Source organism: Phyllobates terribilis, unplaced genomic scaffold (genome assembly GCF_046119375.1).
Source record: "Phyllobates terribilis strain yellow unplaced genomic scaffold, ASM4611937v1 Scaffold_1__5_contigs__length_1240528914, whole genome shotgun sequence".
NCBI lineage: Eukaryota > Metazoa > Chordata > Amphibia > Anura > Dendrobatidae > Phyllobates > Phyllobates terribilis.
The window spans coordinates 618,577,301-618,599,628 of NW_027362761.1; the positions used below are offsets into that span (position 1 = coordinate 618,577,301).

At 43.9% G+C, this 22,328-nt stretch overlaps 1 protein-coding gene across 1 annotated transcript in view; it reads left to right on the forward strand.

Annotated features, from left to right (window-relative positions):
- LOC141272996 (receptor-type tyrosine-protein phosphatase T-like) overlaps positions 1-22,328 on the forward strand; it is a 424,966-nt gene that overhangs the window by 362,940 nt on the left and 39,698 nt on the right. The window contains exons 16-22 of the mRNA XM_073684271.1: positions 921-957; positions 1,639-1,750; positions 10,037-10,080; positions 19,548-19,684; positions 19,756-19,843; positions 20,688-20,758; positions 20,901-20,937. Coding sequence (XP_073540372.1) covers positions 921-957; positions 1,639-1,750; positions 10,037-10,080; positions 19,548-19,684; positions 19,756-19,843; positions 20,688-20,758; positions 20,901-20,937 — 526 coding nt within the window. The remainder of the gene's footprint in view (positions 1-920; positions 958-1,638; positions 1,751-10,036; positions 10,081-19,547; positions 19,685-19,755; positions 19,844-20,687; positions 20,759-20,900; positions 20,938-22,328) is intronic.

Genomic DNA, 22,328 nt, shown 5'->3' on the forward strand with positions numbered 1-22,328 from the left:
TTAGTTGAAGGGGCAGAATGGTTTTTATTTAAAACTAAAATAAATGAAAACATAAAAAGAAAAATGTAAAAATCACAACAGTAAAAGGTTAAAGGGGTTTTTTTCCCACGAACAAAAGTTAATTTTAAAAATTGTCTGTATCTGACCGTGGAGGAACATACCACATCTCCTGGGCAGGGAGGAAGCAAAAGACAATACAGACATCAGAGGATTCATTTTGTGAGGTAAAACATTGTTTAAAAACAGGCAGTGAAATGTTTTACCTCACAACAATACTGCTGGCTGTTGTCACAAGTTACTTTCCGAGCATGTACTTATTTAGCATATTATTTATTTAAGATGATAATTTTTGGATGTTTTATACAAAAAAAAAAAAAAAAAAGCTATTTCTTCTTTATTTAGTAAAACGCAAAGCTCTTTATATTTCCCAAACAAAGATAATTGTTGCACCAACCCATGCGAAAATGACACGGCACTTCTGTTTGCACTGCCTTTATATAAAAAACAGCAATGCGTCTGCCACCCCCAAAAAGGGGTAATTTTTAGACAATATAAGTAGCCTAAAAAGTCTGATACTGCAGTGTGTTGTCAAATGTGCTGTTGGTTACCTCTGGTTACCATCCATTTTCTCCGAGTCAGATAGGTGGAAGTCATTTGGACAATAAAAAGGCTGTGTTTGCAATACGGAGCTCAAAATGTGTTCAGTTGACTCCAAAGAGAACTCCAGTGTAGATTTCAATATGGATCGATAATGGAAAACTCATAATTATGCAGGAACCTCCACAGCTGCGCTCATCTCTATGACTTTCCCCCATTAAGGAATGATTGAAAAACCTATGGTCATTGTGGCTTTTGTTCCTGTTGTTTTCGTTATCTTTGTTCTTTTATTATTCTTAACGTCTTTATTTTGTGCTTTGTAGGATAAGTCGTCATGTGTGTTTTTGGGCTTTTTCACAGGTAAGTCTTTATATTGGTTATTAGGTATGTGTAGTTCCAGTCATTGATCATTCCTTCGTCTGATTCTTCACCCCAGTCGTCCTTGTATGAAAGCAATCATAGGTTTTATGAAGCTCTCGAGGAGACTGGTTCTCCTTCTGGATGTCTGGCTTGTCTTACGGGAAATGCTGCTACTCCAGAAGTAAGAAAGCTCACTGTAGTGCCATCATCTGATATATAGCCTCAGTGTCTGACTCCACCAAGAGCCATGTAACATGAGCAAGAAAATAATCCACACTTATATCCTCAGGGTCAGGGATGTAGGAAGGAAATCCCCGCTGGGGATGGAGGAAGTGTCTATAAAAGGTGACTGACCCACTTGTCTTATGGCTACAAAGTGACAAAAGGCATACAATAGGCCATCACCCCGGCAATAAACGTTGTAGATAGTGCGGTATTGCTCCCCTGGCTGAGTTGCGTTAGGCACTACCTCTGCGTGTATATATATTTATATATATATATATATATTTACCAGCTTTTTACTCCTGATGAAGGAGTCTTTTCACCTCTGAGACACGCAGATTGATGAAACTGCTCTTTGTTCAGCGCCGTCATCTCCAGTGGATCTTCTTGACCAGCAGATGTATCCGTCTGTCCCTATTGACCCACTGGTTTCTCTCTTTTCCCCGCTCTCTCCTTCAGTTACAGATCCTGTCGGCAGCGCGGGTTATGTGATCGCGGGGTCGGTGGCCGCTCTCCTCCTGCTCCTGGTTTTATTGGTTCTGGCTGTTTTATGGAAGACTGGATATTATCGGTTTGTGTTTTCTCAAAAGTTATTGAGAAATATCTACAAAACACTGAAGGGACATTATAAGTAACATGTCATCCCGATCCCTCCATGATACAGTTAGGTCCATATATATTTGGACAGAGAGAACATTTTTCTAATTTTGGTTCTAGACATTACCACAATGAATTTTAAACAAAACAATTCAGATGCAGTTGAAGTTCAGACTTGCAGCTTTCCTTTGAGGGTATCCACATTAAAATTGGATGAAGGGTTTAGGAGCTTCAGCTCCTTAACATGTGCCACCCTGTTTTTAAAGGGACCAAAAAGTAATTGGACAGATTAAATAATGGTAAATAAAATGTTCATTTCTAGTACTTGGTTGAAAACCCTTTGTTGGCAATGACTGCCTGAAGTCTTGAACTCATGGACATCACCAGACGCTGTGTTTCCTCCTTTTTAATGCTCTGCCAGGCCTTCATTGCGGTGGTTTTCAGTTGCTGTTTGTTTGTGGGCCTTTCTGTCTGAAGTTTAGTCTTTAACAAGTGAAATGCATGCTCAATTGGGTTGAGATCAGGTCACTGACTTGGCCATTCAAGAATATTCCACTTCTTTGCTTTAATAAACTCCTGGGTTGCTTTGGATTTATGTTTTGGGTCATTGTCCATCTGTAGTATGAAACGATGACCAATCAGTTTGGCCGCATTTGGCTGGATCTGAGCACACAGTATGGCTCTGAATACATCAGAATTCATTCAGCGGCTTCTGTCCTGTGTCACATCATCAATAAACACTACTGACCCAGTGCCACTGGCAGCCATGCATGCCCACGCCATCACACTGCCTCCGCCGTGTTTTACAGATGATGTGGTATGCTTTGGATCATGAGCTGTACCACGCCTTCGCCATACTTTTCTCTTTCCATCATTCTGGTAGCGGTTGATCTTGGTTTCATCTGTCCAAAGAATGTTCTTCCAGAACTGTGCTGGCTATTTTAGATGGTTTTTTAGCAAAGTCCAGTCTAGGCTTTTTATTCTTGATGCTTATGAGTGGCTTGCACCGTGCAGTGAACCCTCTGTATTTACTCTCATGCAGTCTTCTTTTTATGGTAGATTTGGATATTGATACGCCTACCTCCTGGAGAGTGGTGGTCACTTGGTTGGCTGTTGTGAAAGGGTTTCTCTTCACCATTGAGATTATTCTGCTATCATCCACCACTGTTGTCTCCCGTGGGCGCCCAGGTCTTTTTGCATTGATGAGTTCACCAGTGCTTTCTTTCTTTCTCAGGATGTACCAAACTGTAGATTTTGCCACTCCTAATATTGTACCAATTTCTCGGATGGGTTTTTTCTATTTGTGCAGCTTAAGGATGGCTTGTTTCACCTGCATGGAGAGCTCCTTTGACCACATGTTTACTTCACAGCAAAACCTTCCAAATGCAAGCACCACACCTCAAATCAACTCCAGGCCTTTTATCTGCTTAATTGAGAATGACATAACGAAGGGATTGCCCACACCTGTCCATGAAATAGCCTTGGAGTCAATTGTCCAATTACTTTTGGTCCCTTTAAAAACAGGGTGGCACATGTTAAGGAGCTGAAACTCCTAAACCCTTCATCCAATTTTAATGTGGATCCCCTCAAATGAAAGCTGAAAGTCTGAACTTCAACTGCATCTGAATTGTTTTGTTTAAAATTCATTGTGGTAATGTCTAGAAGCAAAATTAGAAAAATGTTGTCTCTGTCCAAATATATATGGACCTAACTGTATTATCCGGGGGAGATACCGGCTCCTGGGCTCCTGTTTTACCAATGTAATCCCTGGTTTATTTCATCAGTTAATATATGGGTGCTGACATGTCTGCAAACACTGAATACAATAGCACCTCATAATATTCAGATTAATACTTTTACAATAATTAGAAGACCATGTATCATTTCCTTCACACGTTACAAATAAGCGTTACTTAGTTTCGTTTTCATTGAAAATCCCAATTAAATATATAATTAGGTTTTTGGGTGTAACTGAAATAATGTGGAAATTTTCACGGGGTATGAAGACTTTTTCAAGACACTTTATATGAAATCTGGTTGGCATCACTACAATATATACTTAAAAATAGTACTTAGGGCAAAAATTGGCCACAAGGCGACCTCTTTCTGTTAGGACTCTATACCTAATATTTATCAAGCCTCTCTTGGGCTAAAAAACGGCAAATGTAAAGGGCAGGTAGGATAGATAGGGGCACATATAAAGTGATACAAGAGCTAGCGGCACAGTAAGGACCTTGAAATATGGAGGACACTTTTGTACGAACACTACTAAGGTGGGCACTTCCTTATGGACAGTCACATATTTAGGGAGAACATATGTAACGGAACTACAGTAATGGTGCTACTATAAGGACACTGATATAAGGAGGCACATATGTAATGGTTCTACTGTAATGATGCTACTATAAGTGCACTGACATATAGCGGGTGGTAGATCGCTCACAAAGTGGTAACACAAAGCACAGTCCTTGTGGTAGCGGGGATCTGTCCGCTCAGGGTTTAGCAAACGGTTCAGGTTAGCAATAACCACGACCACCTCTCCGCATCTAGCCTCTCCAGACTCACTGAACACTGAATGCCTCAACAAGCCGTCTATTTAAACCACAGACAACACCCTGGGGTGGAGATATGGAGAGCAACCTCCCACCCGCTCTATTGTTGTTCTCAAAAACTCAGCCCTTAAAATGGCTAACCCCTCAAGACTTAGTGTGCTGGAGAAAAATATCTGGAATTCAAATCACTGAAGCTAATGGCCTCAGCAAAACATAGCTCCCCTCCAGCACTTTGCCAGTGACTTTGTCACAAGAGGTACATACTGTATGTAATTGTAATAGTACAGCTGGTATAATTGTAGTGCTTCTGAGGTAGCATTACACAATTGTAAGGACTCTTACAGGCATTGACATGAGGAAACACATTTGTAAGGACAACTCTAGGGCTGTCACCATTGTGTGGAAATTGACATATAAATGTATTATTCATAAGGGCACTACTAAAGATGACACTTCTGTATGGACACTGATATGTAGAGGCAGCATTGTAAGGACATTACTCGAGCTGGCACTGTTTTATAGAGGCACTATAATAAGGGCATTACTTGTGCTGCTTCTTCTTTATGGGCATTGATATGTAGAGGCAGCATTGTAAGGGCATTACTCGAGCTCCCACTCCTTTATGGGCAGTGATATGTAGAGGCAGCATTGTAAGGCCATTACTCGAGCTCCCACTCCTTTATGGGCATTGATATGTAGAGGCAGCATTGTAAGGACATTACTCGAGCTCCCACTCCTTTATGGGCATTAATATGTAGAGGCAGCATTGTAAGGGCATTACTCGAGCTCCCACTCCTTTATGGGCAGTGATATGTAGAGGCAGCATTGTAAGGGCATTACTCGAGCTCCCACTCCTTTATGGGCATTGATATGTAGAGGCAGCATTGTAAGGGCATTACTCGAGCTCCCACTCCTTTATGGGCAGTGATATGTAGAGGCAGCATTGTAAGGGCATTACTGGAGCTCCCACTCCTTTATGGGCATTGATATGTAGAGGCAGCATTGTAAGGACATTACTCGAGCTCCCACTCCTTTATGGGCAGTAATATGTAGAGGCAGCATTGTAAGGGCATTACTCGAGCTCCCACTCCTTTATGGGCATTGATATGTAGAGGCAGCATTGTAAGGGCATTACTCGAGCTCCCACTCCTTTATGGGCAGTGATATGTAGAGGCAGCATTGTAAGGGCATTACTGGAGCTCCCACTCCTTTATGGGCATTGATATGTAGAGGCAGCATTGTAAGGACATTACTCGAGCTCCCACTCCTTTATGGGCAGTAATATGTAGAGGCAGCATTGTAAGGCCATTACTCGAGCTCCCACTCCTTTATGGGCATTGATATGTAGAGGCAGCATTGTAAGGGCATTACTCGAGCTCCCACTCCTTTATGGGCAGTGATATGTAGAGGCAGCATTGTAAGGGCATTACTCGAGCTCCCACTCCTTTATGGGCAGTGATATGTAGAGGCAGCATTGTAAGGCCATTACTCGAGCTCCCACTCCTTTATGGGCATTGATATGTAGAGGCAGCATTGTAAGGACATTACTCGAGCTCCCACTCCTTTATGGGCAGTAATATGTAGAGGCAGCATTGTAAGGACATTACTCGAGCTCCCACTCCTTTATGGGCATTGATATGTAGAGGCAGCATTGTAAGGGCATTACTCGAGCTCCCACTCCTTTATGGGCAGTGATATGTAGAGACAGCATTTTAAGGACATTACTCGAGCTCCCACTCCTTTATGGGCAGTGATATGTAGAGGCAGCATTGTAAGGGCATTACTCGAGCTCCCACTCCTTTATGGGCAGTGATATGTAGAGGCAGCATTGTAAGGACATTACTCGAGCTCCCACTCCTTTATGGGCATTGATATGTAGAGGCAGCATTGTAAGGGCATTACTTGAGCTCCCACTCCTTTATGGGCAGTGATATGTAGAAGCAGCATTGTAAGGGCATTATTCGAGCTCCCACTCCTTTATGGGCAGTGATATGTAGAGGCAGCATTGTAAGGACATTACTCGAGCTCCCACTCCTTTATGGGCAGTAATATGTAGAGGCAGCATTGTAAGGACATTACTCGAGCTCCCACTCCTTTATGGGCATTGATATGTAGAGGCAGCATTGTAAGGGCATTACTCGAGCTCCCACTCCTTTATGGGCAGTGATATGTAGAGACAGCATTGTAAGGACATTACTCAAGCTCCCACTCCTTTATGGGCAGTGATATGTAGAGGCAGCATTGTAAGGGCATTACTCGAGCTCCCACTCCTTTATGGGCAGTGATATGTAGAGGCAGCATTGTAAGGGCATTACTCGAGCTCCCACTCCTTTATGGGCAGTGATATGTAGAGGCAGCATTGTAAGGACATTACTCGAGCTCCCACTCATTTATGGGCATTAATATGTAGATGCAGCATTGTAAGGGCATTACTCGAGCTCCCACTCCTTTATGGGCAGTGATATGTAGAGGCAGCATTGTAAGGGCATTACTCGAGCTCCCACTCCTTTATGGGCATTGATATGTAGAGGCAGCATTGTAAGGGCATTACTCGAGCTCCCACTCCTTTATGGGCATTGATATGTAGAGGCAGCATTGTAAGGACATTACTCGAGCTCCCACTCCTTTATGGGCAGTGATATGTAGAGGCAGCATTGTAAGGACATTACTCGAGCTCCCACTCCTTTATGGCAGTAATATGTAGAGGCAGCATTGTAAGGACATTACTCGAGCTCCCACTCCTTTATGGGCATTGATATGTAGAGGCAGCATTGTAAGGGCATTACTCGAGCTCCCACTCCTTTATGGGCAGTGATATGTAGAGACAGCATTGTAAGGACATTACTCGAGCTCCCACTCCTTTATGGGCAGTGATATGTAGAGACAGCATTGTAAGGACATTACTCGAGCTCCCACTCCTTTATGGGCAGTGATATGTAGAGGCAGCATTGTAATGGAATTACTCTAGCTCCCACTCCTTTATGGGCAGTGATATGTAGAGGCAGCATTGTAAGGACATTACTCGAGCTCCCACTCCTTTATGGGCATTGATATGTAGAGGCAGCATTGTAAGGGCATTACTCGAGCTCCCACTCCTTTATGGGCAGTGATATGTAGAAGCAGCATTGTAAGGGCATTACTCGAGCTCCCACTCCTTTATGGGCAGTGATATGTAGAGGCAGCATTGTAAGGACATTACACGAGCTCCCACTCCTTTATGGGCAGTGATATGTAGAGACAGCATTGTAAGGACATTACTCGAGCTCCCACTCCTTTATGGGCATTGATATGTAGAGGCAGCATTGTAAGGCCATTACTCGAGCTCCCACTCCTTTATGGGCAGTGATATGTAGAGGCAGCATTGTAAGGGCATTACTCGAGCTCCCACTCCTTTATGGGCAGTGATATGTAGAGGCAGCATTGAAAGGCCATTACTCGAGCTCCCACTCCTTTATGGGCAGTGATATGTAGAGACAGCATTGTAAGGACATTACTCGAGCTCCCACTCCTTTATGGGCATTAATATGTAGAGGCACCATTGTAAGGGCATTACTCGAGCTCCCACTCCTTTATGGGCAGTGATATGTAGAGACAGCATTGTAAGGACATTACGCGAGCTCCCACTCCTTTATGGGCATTAATATGTAGAGGCACCATTGTAAGGGCATTACTCGAGCTCCCACTCCTTTATGGGCTGTGATATGTAGAAGCAGCATTGTAAGGGCATTACTCGAGCTCCCACTCCTTTATGGGCATTGATATGTAGAGGCAGCATTGTAAGGGCATTACTCGAGCTCCCACTCCTTTATGGGCAGTGATATGTAGAGGCAGCATTGTAAGGACATTACTCGAGCTCCCACTCCTTTATGGGCAGTGATATGTAGAGGCAGCATTGTAAGGGCATTACTCGAGCTCCCACTCCTTTATGGGCATTGATATGTAGAGGCAGCATTGTAAAGACATTACTCGAGCTCCCACTCCTTTATGGGCAGTGATATGTAGAAGCAGCATTGTAAGGGCATTACTCGAGCTCCCACTCCTTTATGGGCAGTGATATGTAGAGGCAGCATTGTAAGGGCATTACTCGAGCTCCCACTCCTTTATGGGCATTAATATGTAGAGGCAGCATTGTAAGGGCATTACTCGAGCTCCCACTCCTTTATGGGCAGTGATATGTAGAAGCAGCATTGTAAGGGCATTACTCGAGCTCCCACTCCTTTATGGGCAGTGATATGTAGAGGCAGCATTGTAAGGGCATTACTCGAGCTCCCACTCCTTTTTGGGCATTAATATGTAGAGGCACCATTGTAAGGGCATTACTCGAGCTCCCACTCCTTTATGGGCATTATTATGTAGAGGCAGCAATGTAAGGGCATTACTCGAGCTCCCACTCCTTTATGGGCATTAATATTTAGAAGCAGCATTGTAAGGCCATTACTCACGCTCCCACTCCTTTATGGGCAGTGATATGTAGATGCAGCATTGTAAGGGCATTACTCGAGCTCCCACTCCTTTATGGGCAGTGATATGTAGAAGCAGCATTGTAAGGACATTACTCGAGCTCCCACTCCTTTATGGGCAGTGATATGTAGAGGCAGCATTGTAAGGGCATTACTCGAGCTCCCACTCCTTTATGGGCAGTAATATGTAGAGGCAGCATTGTAAGGGCATTACTCGAGCTCCCACTCCTTTATGGGCAGTGATATGTAGAGGCAGCATTGTAAGGACATTACTCGAGCTCCCACTCATTTATGGGCATTGATATGTAGAGGCAGCATTGTAAGGACATTACTCGAGCTCCCACTCTTTTATGGGCAGTGATATGTAGAGGCAGCATTGTAAGGACATTACTCGAGCTCCCACTCCTTTATGGGCATTAATATGTAGAGGCAGCATTGTAAGGGCATTACTCGAGCTCCCACTCCTTTATGGGCATTAATATGTAGAGGCAGCATTGTAAGGGCATTACTCGAGCTCCCACTCTTTTATGGGCAGTGATATGTAGAGGCAGCATTGTAAGGACATTACTCAAGCTCCCACTCCTTTATGGGCATTGATATGTAGAGGCAGCATTGTAAGGGCATTACTCGAGCTCCCACTCCTTTATGGGCATTAATATGTGGAGGCAGCATTGTAAGGGCATTACTCGAGCTCCCACTCCTTTATGGGCATTGATATGTAGAGGCAGCATTGTAAGGGCATTACTTGAGCTCCCACTCCTTTATGGGCATTGATATGTAGAGGCAGCATTGTAAGGGCATTACTCGAGCTCCCACTCCTTTATGGGCATTGATATGTAGAGGCAGCATTGTAAGGACATTACTCGAGCTCCCACTCCTTTATGGGCATTGATATGTAGAGGCAGCATTGTAAGGGCATTACTTGAGCTCCCACTCCTTTATGGGCATTGATATGTAGAGGCAGCATTGTAAGGACATTACTCGAGCTCCCACTCCTTTATGGGCATTAATATGTAGAGACAGCAATTTAAGGGCATTACTCGAGCTCCCACTCCTTTATGGGCATTGATATGTAGAGGCAGCATTGTAAGGGCATTACTCGGGTTGACACTTCTGTATGGACAATGATACGTATGCTCTTGTACTGGCTTCTTTCTCCATATTTATTAGGGCCTCTTCAGGTTTTTCTGGTTTTTGACTATATTTTTTGTGACACTAATATTTCATCTTATTTCTATTTTTTGGCAGAAAGTTACAAAGCAAGGAAGAAATCCCACTAAAGTCTGGACTGGGTAGTGTATACATTATATATTACCTACGCTTATGTGTAATACCTAGTCTGCTGCCGCAGCCCATGGCCTGGTCTTACCGCTTCCCACCCACCTGATTCCCACCACCTCCACTGCCAATACCACTCGATGGGGCCTCATTCTAGAAATAGAAGAGCTCTTCATTGATGTAACCAGGATCCCACAGGATCCCTGTACGTTGCATCCTGTGGATATGACATTAGTATGTGAGGTGGGAACTCCCCTTCATTTATCACATATACAATAGAGTCAAGAAAAATTAACAATTTCTAGAAGGAATGTTTTTTCGGTAAAAACAGAAGAGATCTTTCACCCTTCTTTGATGAATGTCACAAGGTAACACAATGACCTGTACTCGCCCGGTGCAATGGAACGTGTATGGATGTCGTGGAAGACTGTAGTGACCGAGACCATCCAACATGTATGACTGCATAAGTGGAACGAATCGTGAACGGATGATCGAGCTCCACACAGCGCAGATGCCAGCTGCACTGCACAGCCAGCACCTGACAGTACCTGCAGCAATCAGGGCTAGCTCCAATTGCAACTGTTTAACCTTTTAAATGCTGCTCTCCAGCGTGACAGTGGCATTTAAGAGGCTTTAAAATGGTGGCCATCAATTCTGACAGCCTTCACCCCTGTGCCTGCGGCTGGGCTTTTTGTCGGAGACCATCAATGTCACAATAAACTTCAATGCTGCAGTATTATAATGTATTCTGTAGGCGATCAAGTGATAGATTACTGCATGAGACTAATAAAAAATGTCAAAAACATTCAAAAATATTAAAAGAAAACCAGAAATATAAACATTTAAATCAGCCCTCTCTCCTCCAAACATACATAGCAAAATGTAAAAAATAAGAATACATATTTGGTATTGTTGTATGCAAAATTGCCCAAACTAATAAAATCTAAAAATATTCATCCTGTTATATAATTATCAGAGAGTAAAGGAGATTGTTCCTTATAGTCCGCCATTTTTGAAAAGTTCTTCGTAATATGGCAGACCTGACTAAACATCCTGTGTCCATCTCTTATAATGGGCATTTCCGATAATTATGCAATATTTAGGAAGCTATTGGAATTCACCTTTTTAAGATGGGTTATGGTGGTAATCTGACCCATGGATTGGTGTCCCACTACTAAATCTAGAAATATGATGGATTCTTGGCTGATGTGAGAAGTGAATGGCAGTCCCCTATCATCATTATTTAGGAACTCTGTGAGTTCTGGGGCTAGGTTTTGTGATCGCTTCTAAATGATGAACAATTTGTATATTAAGTGTTTATAATAGACAATATGATGGAAATGAAAAGAGAGACTCGAACCCCCATGAAGAGGTTAGCAAAACAGGGTGCGATTTGAGTCCCCATTGCGGTCCCCTTCTTCTGATGTTACACTGTCTCTTCTGTAATGATGTTAGTAGTTAATATTATTATTATTATTAATAATTTATATAGCGCTATTGATTCCATGGTGCTGTACATAAGGGGTTACATACAAAATACAAATATCACTTACAGTAGACAATACAGTAAACACTGATAGACTGGTACGGAGGGAAGAGGACCCTGCCCTTGCGGCTTACATTCTACAGGAATGGGGAGGAGACAGTAGGTTGGGGGGGTTGCAGTAGCTCTGGTGTTGAGGAGGCAGTGTGTTCATGGCAGGCTGTAGCTTGTTTGAAGAGATGGGTTTTCAGGTTCAGTCTGAAGGATCCGGATGTGGTGGATAATCGGACATGTTGAGGCACAGAATTCCAGAGGATGGGGGATATTCGGGAGAAATCTTGGAGGCGATTGCGTGAGGAACGGATAAGTGTGGAGGAGAGAAGGAAGTCTTGGGAGGACCGGAGGTTACGTGAGGGAATATATCGGCAGATTAGTTCAGAGATGTACGGAGGAGAGAGGTTATGGATGGCTTTATAGGTCAGTGTTAGCAGTTTGAACTGGATACGCTGAGGGAATGGGAGCCAATGAAAGGATTTGCCAAAGGGGGGTAGCAGAGGAGTAGCGAGGTGAAAGATGAACAAGTCGTGCAGCAGAGTTGAGGATGGACTGGAGGGGTGCGAGAGTGTTAGCAGGTAGGCCACAGAGGAGGATGTTGCAATAGTCGAGGCAGGAGATGATGAGGGCATCCACAAGCAGTTTAGTAGAGTTGGGGCTGAGGAAATGATGGATTCTGGAAATATTTTTGAGCTGGAGGCGACAGGAGGTGGCGAGAGCTTGGATGTGGGGTTTGAAGGACAGGGCAGAGTCAAGGGTTACTCCGAGGCATCGGATTGTCGGTACAGCGGAAAGAGTGATGTCATTTATTGTGATAGAAAGACCAGGTGGTAAAGATATGCGAGATGGGGAAAAGATGATGAGTTCAGTTTTGTCCACATTGAGCATGAGGAAGCGGGAGGAGAAGAAGGAGGATATGGCTGATAGACATGCTGGGATTCTGGACAGCAGAGAGACGTCTGGGCCAGAGAGGTAGATCTGGGTGTCATGAGCGTACAGATGGTACTGGAAGCCATAGGATTTTATGAGCTGTCCCAGGCCAAGGGTATAGATTGTGAAGAGTAGGGGTCCTAGGACAGAGCCTTGAGGGACTCGAACAGAGAGGGCGCGGGGTGAGGAGGTAGTGTGGGAGTGGGAGATGCTAAATGTGCGGTTAGAAAGATATCAGGAGATCCAGGATAGGGCAAGGTCTTTGATGCCAAAGGAAGAGAGGATCTGTAGTAGGAGGCAATGGTCAACTGTATCAAAAGCAGAGGACAGGTCAAGAAGGAGGAGTACAGAGAATTGTCTGTTAGCCTTGGCTGTAAGTAGGTCATTGGTGATTTTGGTAAGGGCAGTTTCGGTGGAATGGTGGGGGCGGAAGCCGGATTGTCGGTTGTCGAAGAGAGAGTTGGATGAAAAGTGGGAGGAAAGTTCAGCGTGAATGTGTTGCTCAAGGAGTTTGGAGGCAAATGGGAGCAGCAATATGGGGCGATAGCTGGACAGGGCGGGCGGATGGGTCGAGGGATGGCTTTTTGAGGATGGGTGTGATTGTGGCATGTTTGAAGGCAGCAGGGAAAGTACCAGAGGATAGTGATAGGTTGAAGAGATGGGTTAGGGATGGGACAAGTGTGGGGGTGAGGTTGGGGAGGAGGTGGGATGGGATGGGGTCGAGTGCACAAGTGGTGAGGTGTGATTTGGAGAGGAGACGAGTAAGGTCTCTTTCCGTGATGTTGGGAAGGGAGGTTATGGGGGAAGGGCAATGGTGTGGAAAACAAAGGGGTTGTGGTGGTCGGACAGTAAAGACTTGCCGTGTTTGGTCAATTTTGTTTTTGAAGAGTGTGGCAAATTCCTCAGTAGAGATGAGGGAGGTCGGAGGGGGCAGTGGAGGGCGGAGGAGAGAGTTAAAAGTGTTGAATAGCTGTTTGAGGTTGCGGGATAGGGAGGCTATGAGGGTTGTGAAGAAGGCCTGTTTAGCAGAGGTGAGTGCTGATTTGAATGCGAGTGTTGCTTGTTTGAATGCAGTGAAGTCATCTTGAGTATGTGCTTTCTTCCAACGCCGCTCCGCAACCCTAGACACTTGTCGAAGCTGTTTAGTGAGGTTGTTGTGCCAGGGTTGCCTGTTGGCCTGTCGCGCTCTGCCATGCGAAATATGAACTCCAACCCCTGTAAGAATTCACTCTGGGGCAGTTTACAATGGAGCTCTATGCAAGATCTTGTTCCCCGTAGTCCCAGACAGGGTTCAATATTGGATATAACGAAGACACCTCTAATGTGACAAAAATATAGTCATCTTCATAATTTATATATAGTATTGATAAAAGCTGTAGAATCCATAGGGTAAGATGGTAATCGGAGGACTAATGGCTATAAATGTAAGTCAATAAAATGGGATATTAACTGGTAAGTGAATGTATCCCAGAGATTATAGGTCTCCATTGGGGATTCTCCTTTTTCTTGTGGACCTTGGGCAGAAGATAAAAAGGCCATGTTGAGACATTTAACCTTTTAAACACCTTTTCTCCTTTTTAGTCAGAATGTTAATTTCAATATTTAAAAATAGTTAATACCTTGTATTCTTTCAAATGACCATATAAAGGGTTATAATTTAGTTTTTCAGAAAAAATTCTCATCTCCTAGGATTCTGTATGTTTCTTTTTCACAGTTATACCTATCTTGGAGTACAGCAGGGTCTCCTTTATCTGCCATCTGAATCGTAATGGAAGTATGCTATTAAGTTTTTCCAGGGGCAGTAGTATCGGGGCCCAGAAGTGGAGGGGGCCCGTTGATTTGACACTGTGGATCACCAGCTCCTCCTCAGTTTGCTCCGCTCTATTGGCCTTAAGGACACCGTTCTCTCCTGATTTTCCTCCTACCTCTCTGACCGCTCCTTCACTGTTTCTTTTGCCGGCTCCTCTTCCTCTCCTCGTTCCCTTACTATCGGGGTCCCACAGGGCTCAGTCCTAGACCCCCTCCTCTTCTCTCTATACACTGCCCCTATTGGACAAACAATCAGCAGATTTGGGTTCCAGTATCATCTCTATGCTGACAGCACCCAACTATACACTTCTTCCCCTGACATCACCCCTACCCTAATACAAAATACCAAGTATTGTCTGTCTGCTGTCTCTAACATCATGTCCTCCCTCTATCTTAAACTGAATCTCTCCAAAACTGACCTTCTTGTGTTTCTCCCCTCTACTAACCTAACTCTACCTAACATCGAAATTACCTCGGAGGGTTCAACCATAACTCCCAGAAGCACACCCGCTGCCTTGGGGTCATATTCGACACTAACCTTTCCTTTTCTCCCTATATCCGATCACTCACTCACTCTTGTCACCTGCATCTTAAAAACATCTCCAGAATCTGACCTTTTCTGACCTTTGAAACTGCTAAACCTCTGACTGTCTCTTATTCACTCTCGTCTGGACTACTGCAACTCTCTTCTGGTAGGTCTCCCTCTTACCAAACTTTCTCCTCTCCAATCCGTCCTGAATGCAGCAGCCAGGGTCGTATTTCTGTCCAGCCGCTTCACCAATGCCTCCATCTTGTGCCAGTCTTTACACTGGTTGCCGGTCCGCCTCAGGGTCCAATATAAACTCATTGCTCTCACCCACAAAGCTCTCCACAGTTCTGCACCGCCTTATATCTCCTCTCTCATCTCTGTCTATCGCCCTACATGTGCCCTCCGATCCACAAATGACCTAAGACTAACATCCCCCATAATCCGAACCTCTCACCGCTGTCTCCAAGACTTCTCTTGTGCTGCGCCAGTTTTCTGGAATGCTCTACCCCAGGCGATCCGACTGATGCCTAGCCCCCATGTCTTCAAGCGCGCTTTAAAAGCCCATCTCTTTAAACAAGCCGACCACCTCAACTGCTCAGTAAAATAACTTTCCCCTGTTCCCTCCTTCTAAATATTATTCAGAATCTGCTCCCTACTATTCATCTGTCTCCACACCCTCCATGCACAAGATAACTGAAATCGGTACTTGAGTATTGCACTTTTACATACTGGCTGATGACCGGATCATACCGCTTTATATGAAAATCCCTATTTATTATAATTGCCAGACCTGAAATAACAAGCACTTTTCACCTATTGTGTCCCCCCCATTTCCTTGTAGATTGTAGCTTGCGAGCGGCCGGACCCTCACTCCTAATGTAACTGTTCACTGTCTCACCTTGTACTGAATTTATTGTCTGCACATGTCCCCGCTTAATAGTAAAGGGCTGCGGAATATGTTGGCGCTATATAAATAAAAATTATTATTATTATTATTATTATTATACCAGCAACTATTTTAGCTGGATGTACGTCTGAAGACTATGAAAGGTATTGCAGCGCAGGGGATCCGCCAGCACCCTGCACTGCTATATATGTCACTGGCCTATCAGAGGTCGTCAGTTGTGGTCAGCATGCCTGGGATTGAGGGCGCATGGCAGTGACGCCATGGAGCACGCACAAATGAAAATGTCCGGCTCCTGTGCCAGCTGTAGAAGAGGACACTGCGCTGCGTGGGAGTGTGGGGGAAAGGAAGTAGTAGCATTTTTTTCATGTGTTGTAGAACAGAAGAGGGAACAATATACCAGGAAGGGGACCAGAATGGAGTACATTATCCCAGTAAGGTGACCAGGATGGAGTATATTATCTCAGGATGGAGAAGAGATAACAATATACCAGTAAGGTGACCAGGATGGAGTATATTATCTCAGGATGGAGTACATTATGCCAGGATGGAGTATATTATTTCAGGAAGGTGACCAGGATGGAGTATATTATCCCAGGATGGAGTATATTATCTCAGGATGGAGTACATTATCCCAGGATGGAGTATATTATTTCAGGAAGGTGACCAGGATGGAGTACATTATCCCAGGATGGAGTATATTATCTCAGGAAGGGGACCAGGATGGAGTATATTATCCCAGAATGGAGTATATTATCTCAGGAAGGGGACCAGGATGGGCTTCCTGGCTGGTTCCCATAATCATGCATAGCTCTTGTTAATATATTGTCATATTAAAGGTTAATATACTGTATATATACATCTCCTTTATACGTACTTATCCATGCTGATTTATATATTTGTCTTTGAGAACATCATAGATCTCTTTCTTGGCCGGAAAATTATCTGCTGATTTTTTAGGGCAAATTCTACCAGAATGGGGTTTATTATTCCAGAAAGGGGGACATTATACCAAAAAGGAAGCCAGGTTGGGAGAAATTATCTCAGGAAGGGGCCCAGTATGAGCGACATTATTATTAGAAGGGGTGTCCCTTATTACGTAGCATCCTTTTTATTTATGTATGGCGCCGTCCCTTATTATATAGTGTGAAAGAAATGGTTAAATTCCTTTCGGAGTTTAGAATTCTGTGTCTCCATGATGGCAATATACATAACAAGAGAGGACACCATATAATAAGGGATGACAATATACATAACAAGAGAGGACACCATGTAATAAGGGACAGCAATATACATAACAAGAGAGGGCACCATGTAATAAGGGACGGCAATATACATAACAAGAGAGGGCACTATGGTAATAAGGGACAGCAATATACATAACAAGAGAGGGCACTATGGTAATAAGGGACAGCAATATATATAACAAGAAAGGGCACTGTGCAATAAGGGATGGTAATATAGATAACAAGGGAGGGCATCATATAATGAGGGATGACAATGCACATAACAAGAGAGGGCACCATGTAATAAGGGACAGCAATATACATAACAAGAGAGGGCACTATGGTAATAAGGGACAGCAATATATATAACAAGAAAGGGCACTGTGCAATAAGGGATGGTAATATACATAACAAGAGAGGGCACTATAGTAATAAGGTATGGTAATATAGATAACAAGAGAGGGTGCTGTGTAATAAGGGGCAGTAATATTCATAACAAGGGATGGCACTATGTAATAAGGGATGGTAATATGCATAATGAGAGGGCACTGTGTAATAAGGGACGGTAATCTATATAATAAGAGACGGCACGATGTAATAAGGGACGACAATATACATAACAAGAGAGGGCACCATGTAATAAGGGACGGCAATATACATAACGAGAGAGCAATATGTAATAAGGGATGGCAATATACATAACAAGAGAGGGCACTATAGTAATAAGGGACAGCAGTATACATAATGAGAGTAGACTATGTAATATACAGTATACAGTGTATATATATATATATATATATATATATAAAATCTATAGCTTGGTCACCATAAATGGAAGGGGCCAAAACACATTTCTTGCACACGGACCCCAAGCTGTCAGTGTCTTCCCCTGGTTTATTCAATGCCTGGATTTAATTTCTAGTTCAATTACTTTTACACTTTTTCTTATTTATATTTTCAGTTTTTTCTTCCCGTTTGCACATTTTGGAACTCCTCTTGAATGAGATGGTAAATCGGCTGTAAATAATGGCCCTTGTGGTGATGTGGGCAGAAATTTGAACCATCAGTCACATTGACATGTGTGAATGGGGATGTTCATGGGGAATATGGTCTCCATCTGATCTAGTGACTACTGGGGTTTGATAATTTTTAGAGATCTCATAATGCCGCAAGAGAGTGAAGACATTGAGATCTATAAAAAGCTCCGACTCATTAGCGTCTCGAGAAGGGCAAAATGCTTGGTCCTTTTGTAGGACAGATGTTTCCTGACCGGTAAGAGTACACGGTGATCGATTGAATATTTTCATTTCTGAAGTGTCTGACATCTTTTCTTGGCCGGTTCCATATCCTGTATTGGGTTTGTGGTTTTTCTGAATGCCCCCTCTGGCGTCTCTCTAGCTAGCGTTTTTCTTCTTATGACCTTCTGTTTCCGCTGTGTGCTTATCTTGATGACCAGTAGTTAAAAAAAATCCTTCTGATGGAATTGATGGGATTTGATGCTGTTTTAACATGAGTGATCCGGAGTTGGGGTGGGAAAAATCTAAAAAAAATGAGACATTGTATAGAACATTAATCAGATGAATCCAATGTCTCTACTACTAGTTGATCTAATGTACTGAAAATTTTGTTGGTTCTATATATTGTGTCAGATATAGAAAAGATGTCCAAATAATCCAAAGGTGAACTGAATTTGATCGTATGGCCCTCGGTGTTAATATGTCCAAATTTTTATTATGAACAGCCGTTACATTAGAGCCATTGAGGCTGTCTGAAATTTCATGTACTGCGAATCAGGAGATATTGAAGTCTCTCTTGGTGTTCAGCTGAGGTTTACTTTCCTTCTCACTTGATATTTCTGTGTTTTTTGGAAATAATGGCCGTAAGTTGGGGTTGGTGTTACATATCCAATGTCTGCTGTCCAATTCTGTAGCGTAGTAAGACCTACCCTCACTTCCGATGGTGAAATCAACGCTGTCGTTCAAAACTACAACTCATCCCGCTTTCAGCAATGGAGACTCAAAAATAAAACTTATTGGCCATGATTGATTGACAATTTCACCAAGAATTCTTAAGTAAATTGGTTTGAAAAGTTGCACATTTTTGGCGGCTTTTGGTGTGAAAGTATTTCTCAACTCCAACAAAATGGTCATGGATGGGGATGGGGATGAGGCAGGGGCATGAGGCCTCAGCTTATCTAATTCATGATGAGGTGGGACATTAAACATCCCAGAATTCTTGTGCCATGGAGACACAGGCCACTTGACGGACACGTAGCAGTCATTAACAGCCGTGCGCCTCTTAATGAATAAGAAACATCTGACTCCAACGTGCCCCCTATTGTAGACCAGTCAGAAAATTGTCGGTCTTGATGAACCAGGGTCATTGCTCTAGGAAGAAGGGGGGGGGGATATGAAAGCTTAAAAATGTCTTTGCTGATACAATAAGAGTGGCCACGGACAGTCGGTGCCTGCCACGTCTACCATCATTTTCTCTGTGATAGTGATTCCTAATAATATAAGTAATACCATCATATTTTACATCTCCAGGTAAGATGAAGGACATTCCTGTTGAGAACTTGTTGGATGCCGTTAAAACGTTGCGCTACAAGGAAATGTGTGACGTTGAAGAAGAACAGGAGGAGAACGCCAATATCTTACCCGCAGGCCGTTACCTGGAGTACAAGGTTACTGCCGCCTGACGATATCTGTTATATCCGTCATCCAGTGCCCAATGTTTATTCACTTGTTTCTCCAGGAACTTCCCAGTGGATTATTGTATCCACGTAAAATAGCGGAGGCCGAGGAAAACCAGAAGAAAAATCGGTATAAAAAAGTAGTGCCCTGTGAGTGCCATGTATCTCGTCTATGTCTCATCTATCTATTCCTTGATTTACAAAACCGATGACTATAAATTAGAGAGGAGCAACTCATTTATATTCTAAGCCAGCTCTGTGTCCCTCCCCGGCCTGCCTCACAGACTTTACCTGCTCGCCTTTCTCGCTATCATTTAATTCTGTTTTATTATCTTCTCCCCACACACTAATCCTCTTCACTGCTCTGCTTCAATACACTATCTCTAGAGTTTCTTCAGTGTTTTAAGGGTTTCTCTTCCTATCTCTATTGCTGATTCTCCAGAATTACTACAAAGCGGCTGCTGCATTTCCTGCCTCAGCTTTTATACAGGCTATAATAATTCCTCCTGATTGGTAGAGCTATAATATGTGATGTAATAACTGTATTACATTATCTGGAAGCCTATTTAATTTCACGCGAGGGGATGTGATTCTTCTCCAACTGATTAAACCTTTGACAATGCGTAAAACACCATTTTAGGCAAATAGCGTGAAGCGAATCACATGTTGGCCTAGTTCACCGGTTTCAGCAAATTCCTAAACATTCTACACAAATTGGATTTGTACATCTCTACTATGAATGTAATCAAATGTTCTATATCCAAAGCAGTATGTGAAAAAAAAATATTGGAAGGTGAGATCGTGGATGGGCGCGATATCAATCCATTAATCAGGAGATTAGTGATTGATACCAGACATGATGCACGTTACTGCAGGGCTCCAAGCGGTGACTCCAGACTCATCGTGGAGGACGTTTTCCTGATCATTCTCTGTGATGGGCCTGATAGTCCACTATTCACAGGTTCTGACTCTTCTCCTCTTCTCGAATTTACAGATGATGATTCCCGGGTGATTCTGAGATCAGGGCCGTCTGAATCCGATTATATCAACGCTTCTTACATCGACGTATGTTAAATCCTACAACTGGTCGTATATGTGTAATGTGCTGTATACTGGTCTATGTGTTATATACAAACACTAGTCATATCTATACAGTATATACTGTATATGTAGTAGATGTATCCTCACAGTGTATCTCTATGTATAGGGTTACAAAGCCCCAAAATTCTACATAGCAACTCAGGGTAAGTGATTGTAGGTGTAATTATTGTGATGTGAGACTGCTGGAGGGGCGTCAGCTGAGACCCCCCACAGATCAATGAGCTTCCACCATGATGGTTGCTGTATGGAGTGATTGTTCGATTCCTTTACCAGATTGATCTCACTAAATAACATTTCCATTGAGACATTTTTTTTCATGAAAACTTTGGATTCACAGGAATCAGTATTTTTGGCATTTGATTCACACAAAGCATGAAAAATGATCAGCTAGTTGGCTGCCATATTTCTGGACTTTTTATAAGACCGGAAAAAAGTTAAAAAAGTGATAAATACTTGTAAGCACCTGTCCTCGGCCGGCCCTCACCTCCTACCTCTGCAGCTCCCCTCTGGTACTCTCCCACTATTCAACTGTCCTGCCGCTCCCCTCCTGTACTCTCCCGCCCCTCACCTTCTGCAGCTGCAGCTCCCCTCCTGTCACTCTCCCATACATAACCTCACCTGTTCTGCAGCTCCCTCCTGTCACTCTCCTGCCCCTCACCTGTCCTGCAGCTCCCCTCTGGTACTCTCCCACTATTCAACTGTCCTGCCGCTCCCCTCCTGTACTCTCCCGCCCCTCACCTTCTGCAGCTGTAGCTCCCCTCCTGTCACTCTCCCATACATAACCTCACCTGTCCTGCAGCTCCCTCCTGTCACTCTCCTGCCCCTCACCTGTCCTGCAGCTCTCCTTCTGTCACTCTCCCATTCATAACCTAACCTATCCTGCAGCTCCCTTCTGTCACTCTCCTGCCCCTCACCTGTCCTGCAGCTCCCCTCCAGTCACTCTCCGGCCCTCACCTGTCCTGCAGCTCCCCTCCTGTCACTCTCCAAACCCTCACCTGTCCTGCAGCTCCCTTCTTGTCACTCTCTTGCCTCTCACCTGTCCTGCAGCTCTCCTTCTGTCACTCTCCCATTCATAACCTAACCTGTCCTGCAGCTCCCTTCTGTCACTCTCCTGCCCCTCACCTGTCCTGCCGCTCCCCTCCAGTCACTCTCCGGCCCTCACCTGTCCTGCAGCTCCCCTCCTGTCACTCTCCAAACCCTCACCTGTCCTGCAGCTCCCTTCTTGTCACTCTCTTGCCCCTCACCTGTCCTGCAGCTCTCCTTCTGTCACTCTCCCATTCATAACCTAACCTGTCCTGCAGCTCCCTTCTGTCACTCTCCTGCCCCTCACCTGTCCTGCAGCTCCCCTCCTGTCACTCTCCAAACCCTCACCTGTCCTGCAGCTCCCCTCTTGTCACTAACCCACCCTTCACCTCCTGCCGCTTCAGCTCCCAACCTTTCACTCTCCTGTCCCTCATCTGTCCAGCAGCTCCTTTCCTGTCACTCTCCTGACCCACACCTGTCTTGAAGCTCCCCTCTTATCACTAACCTATAA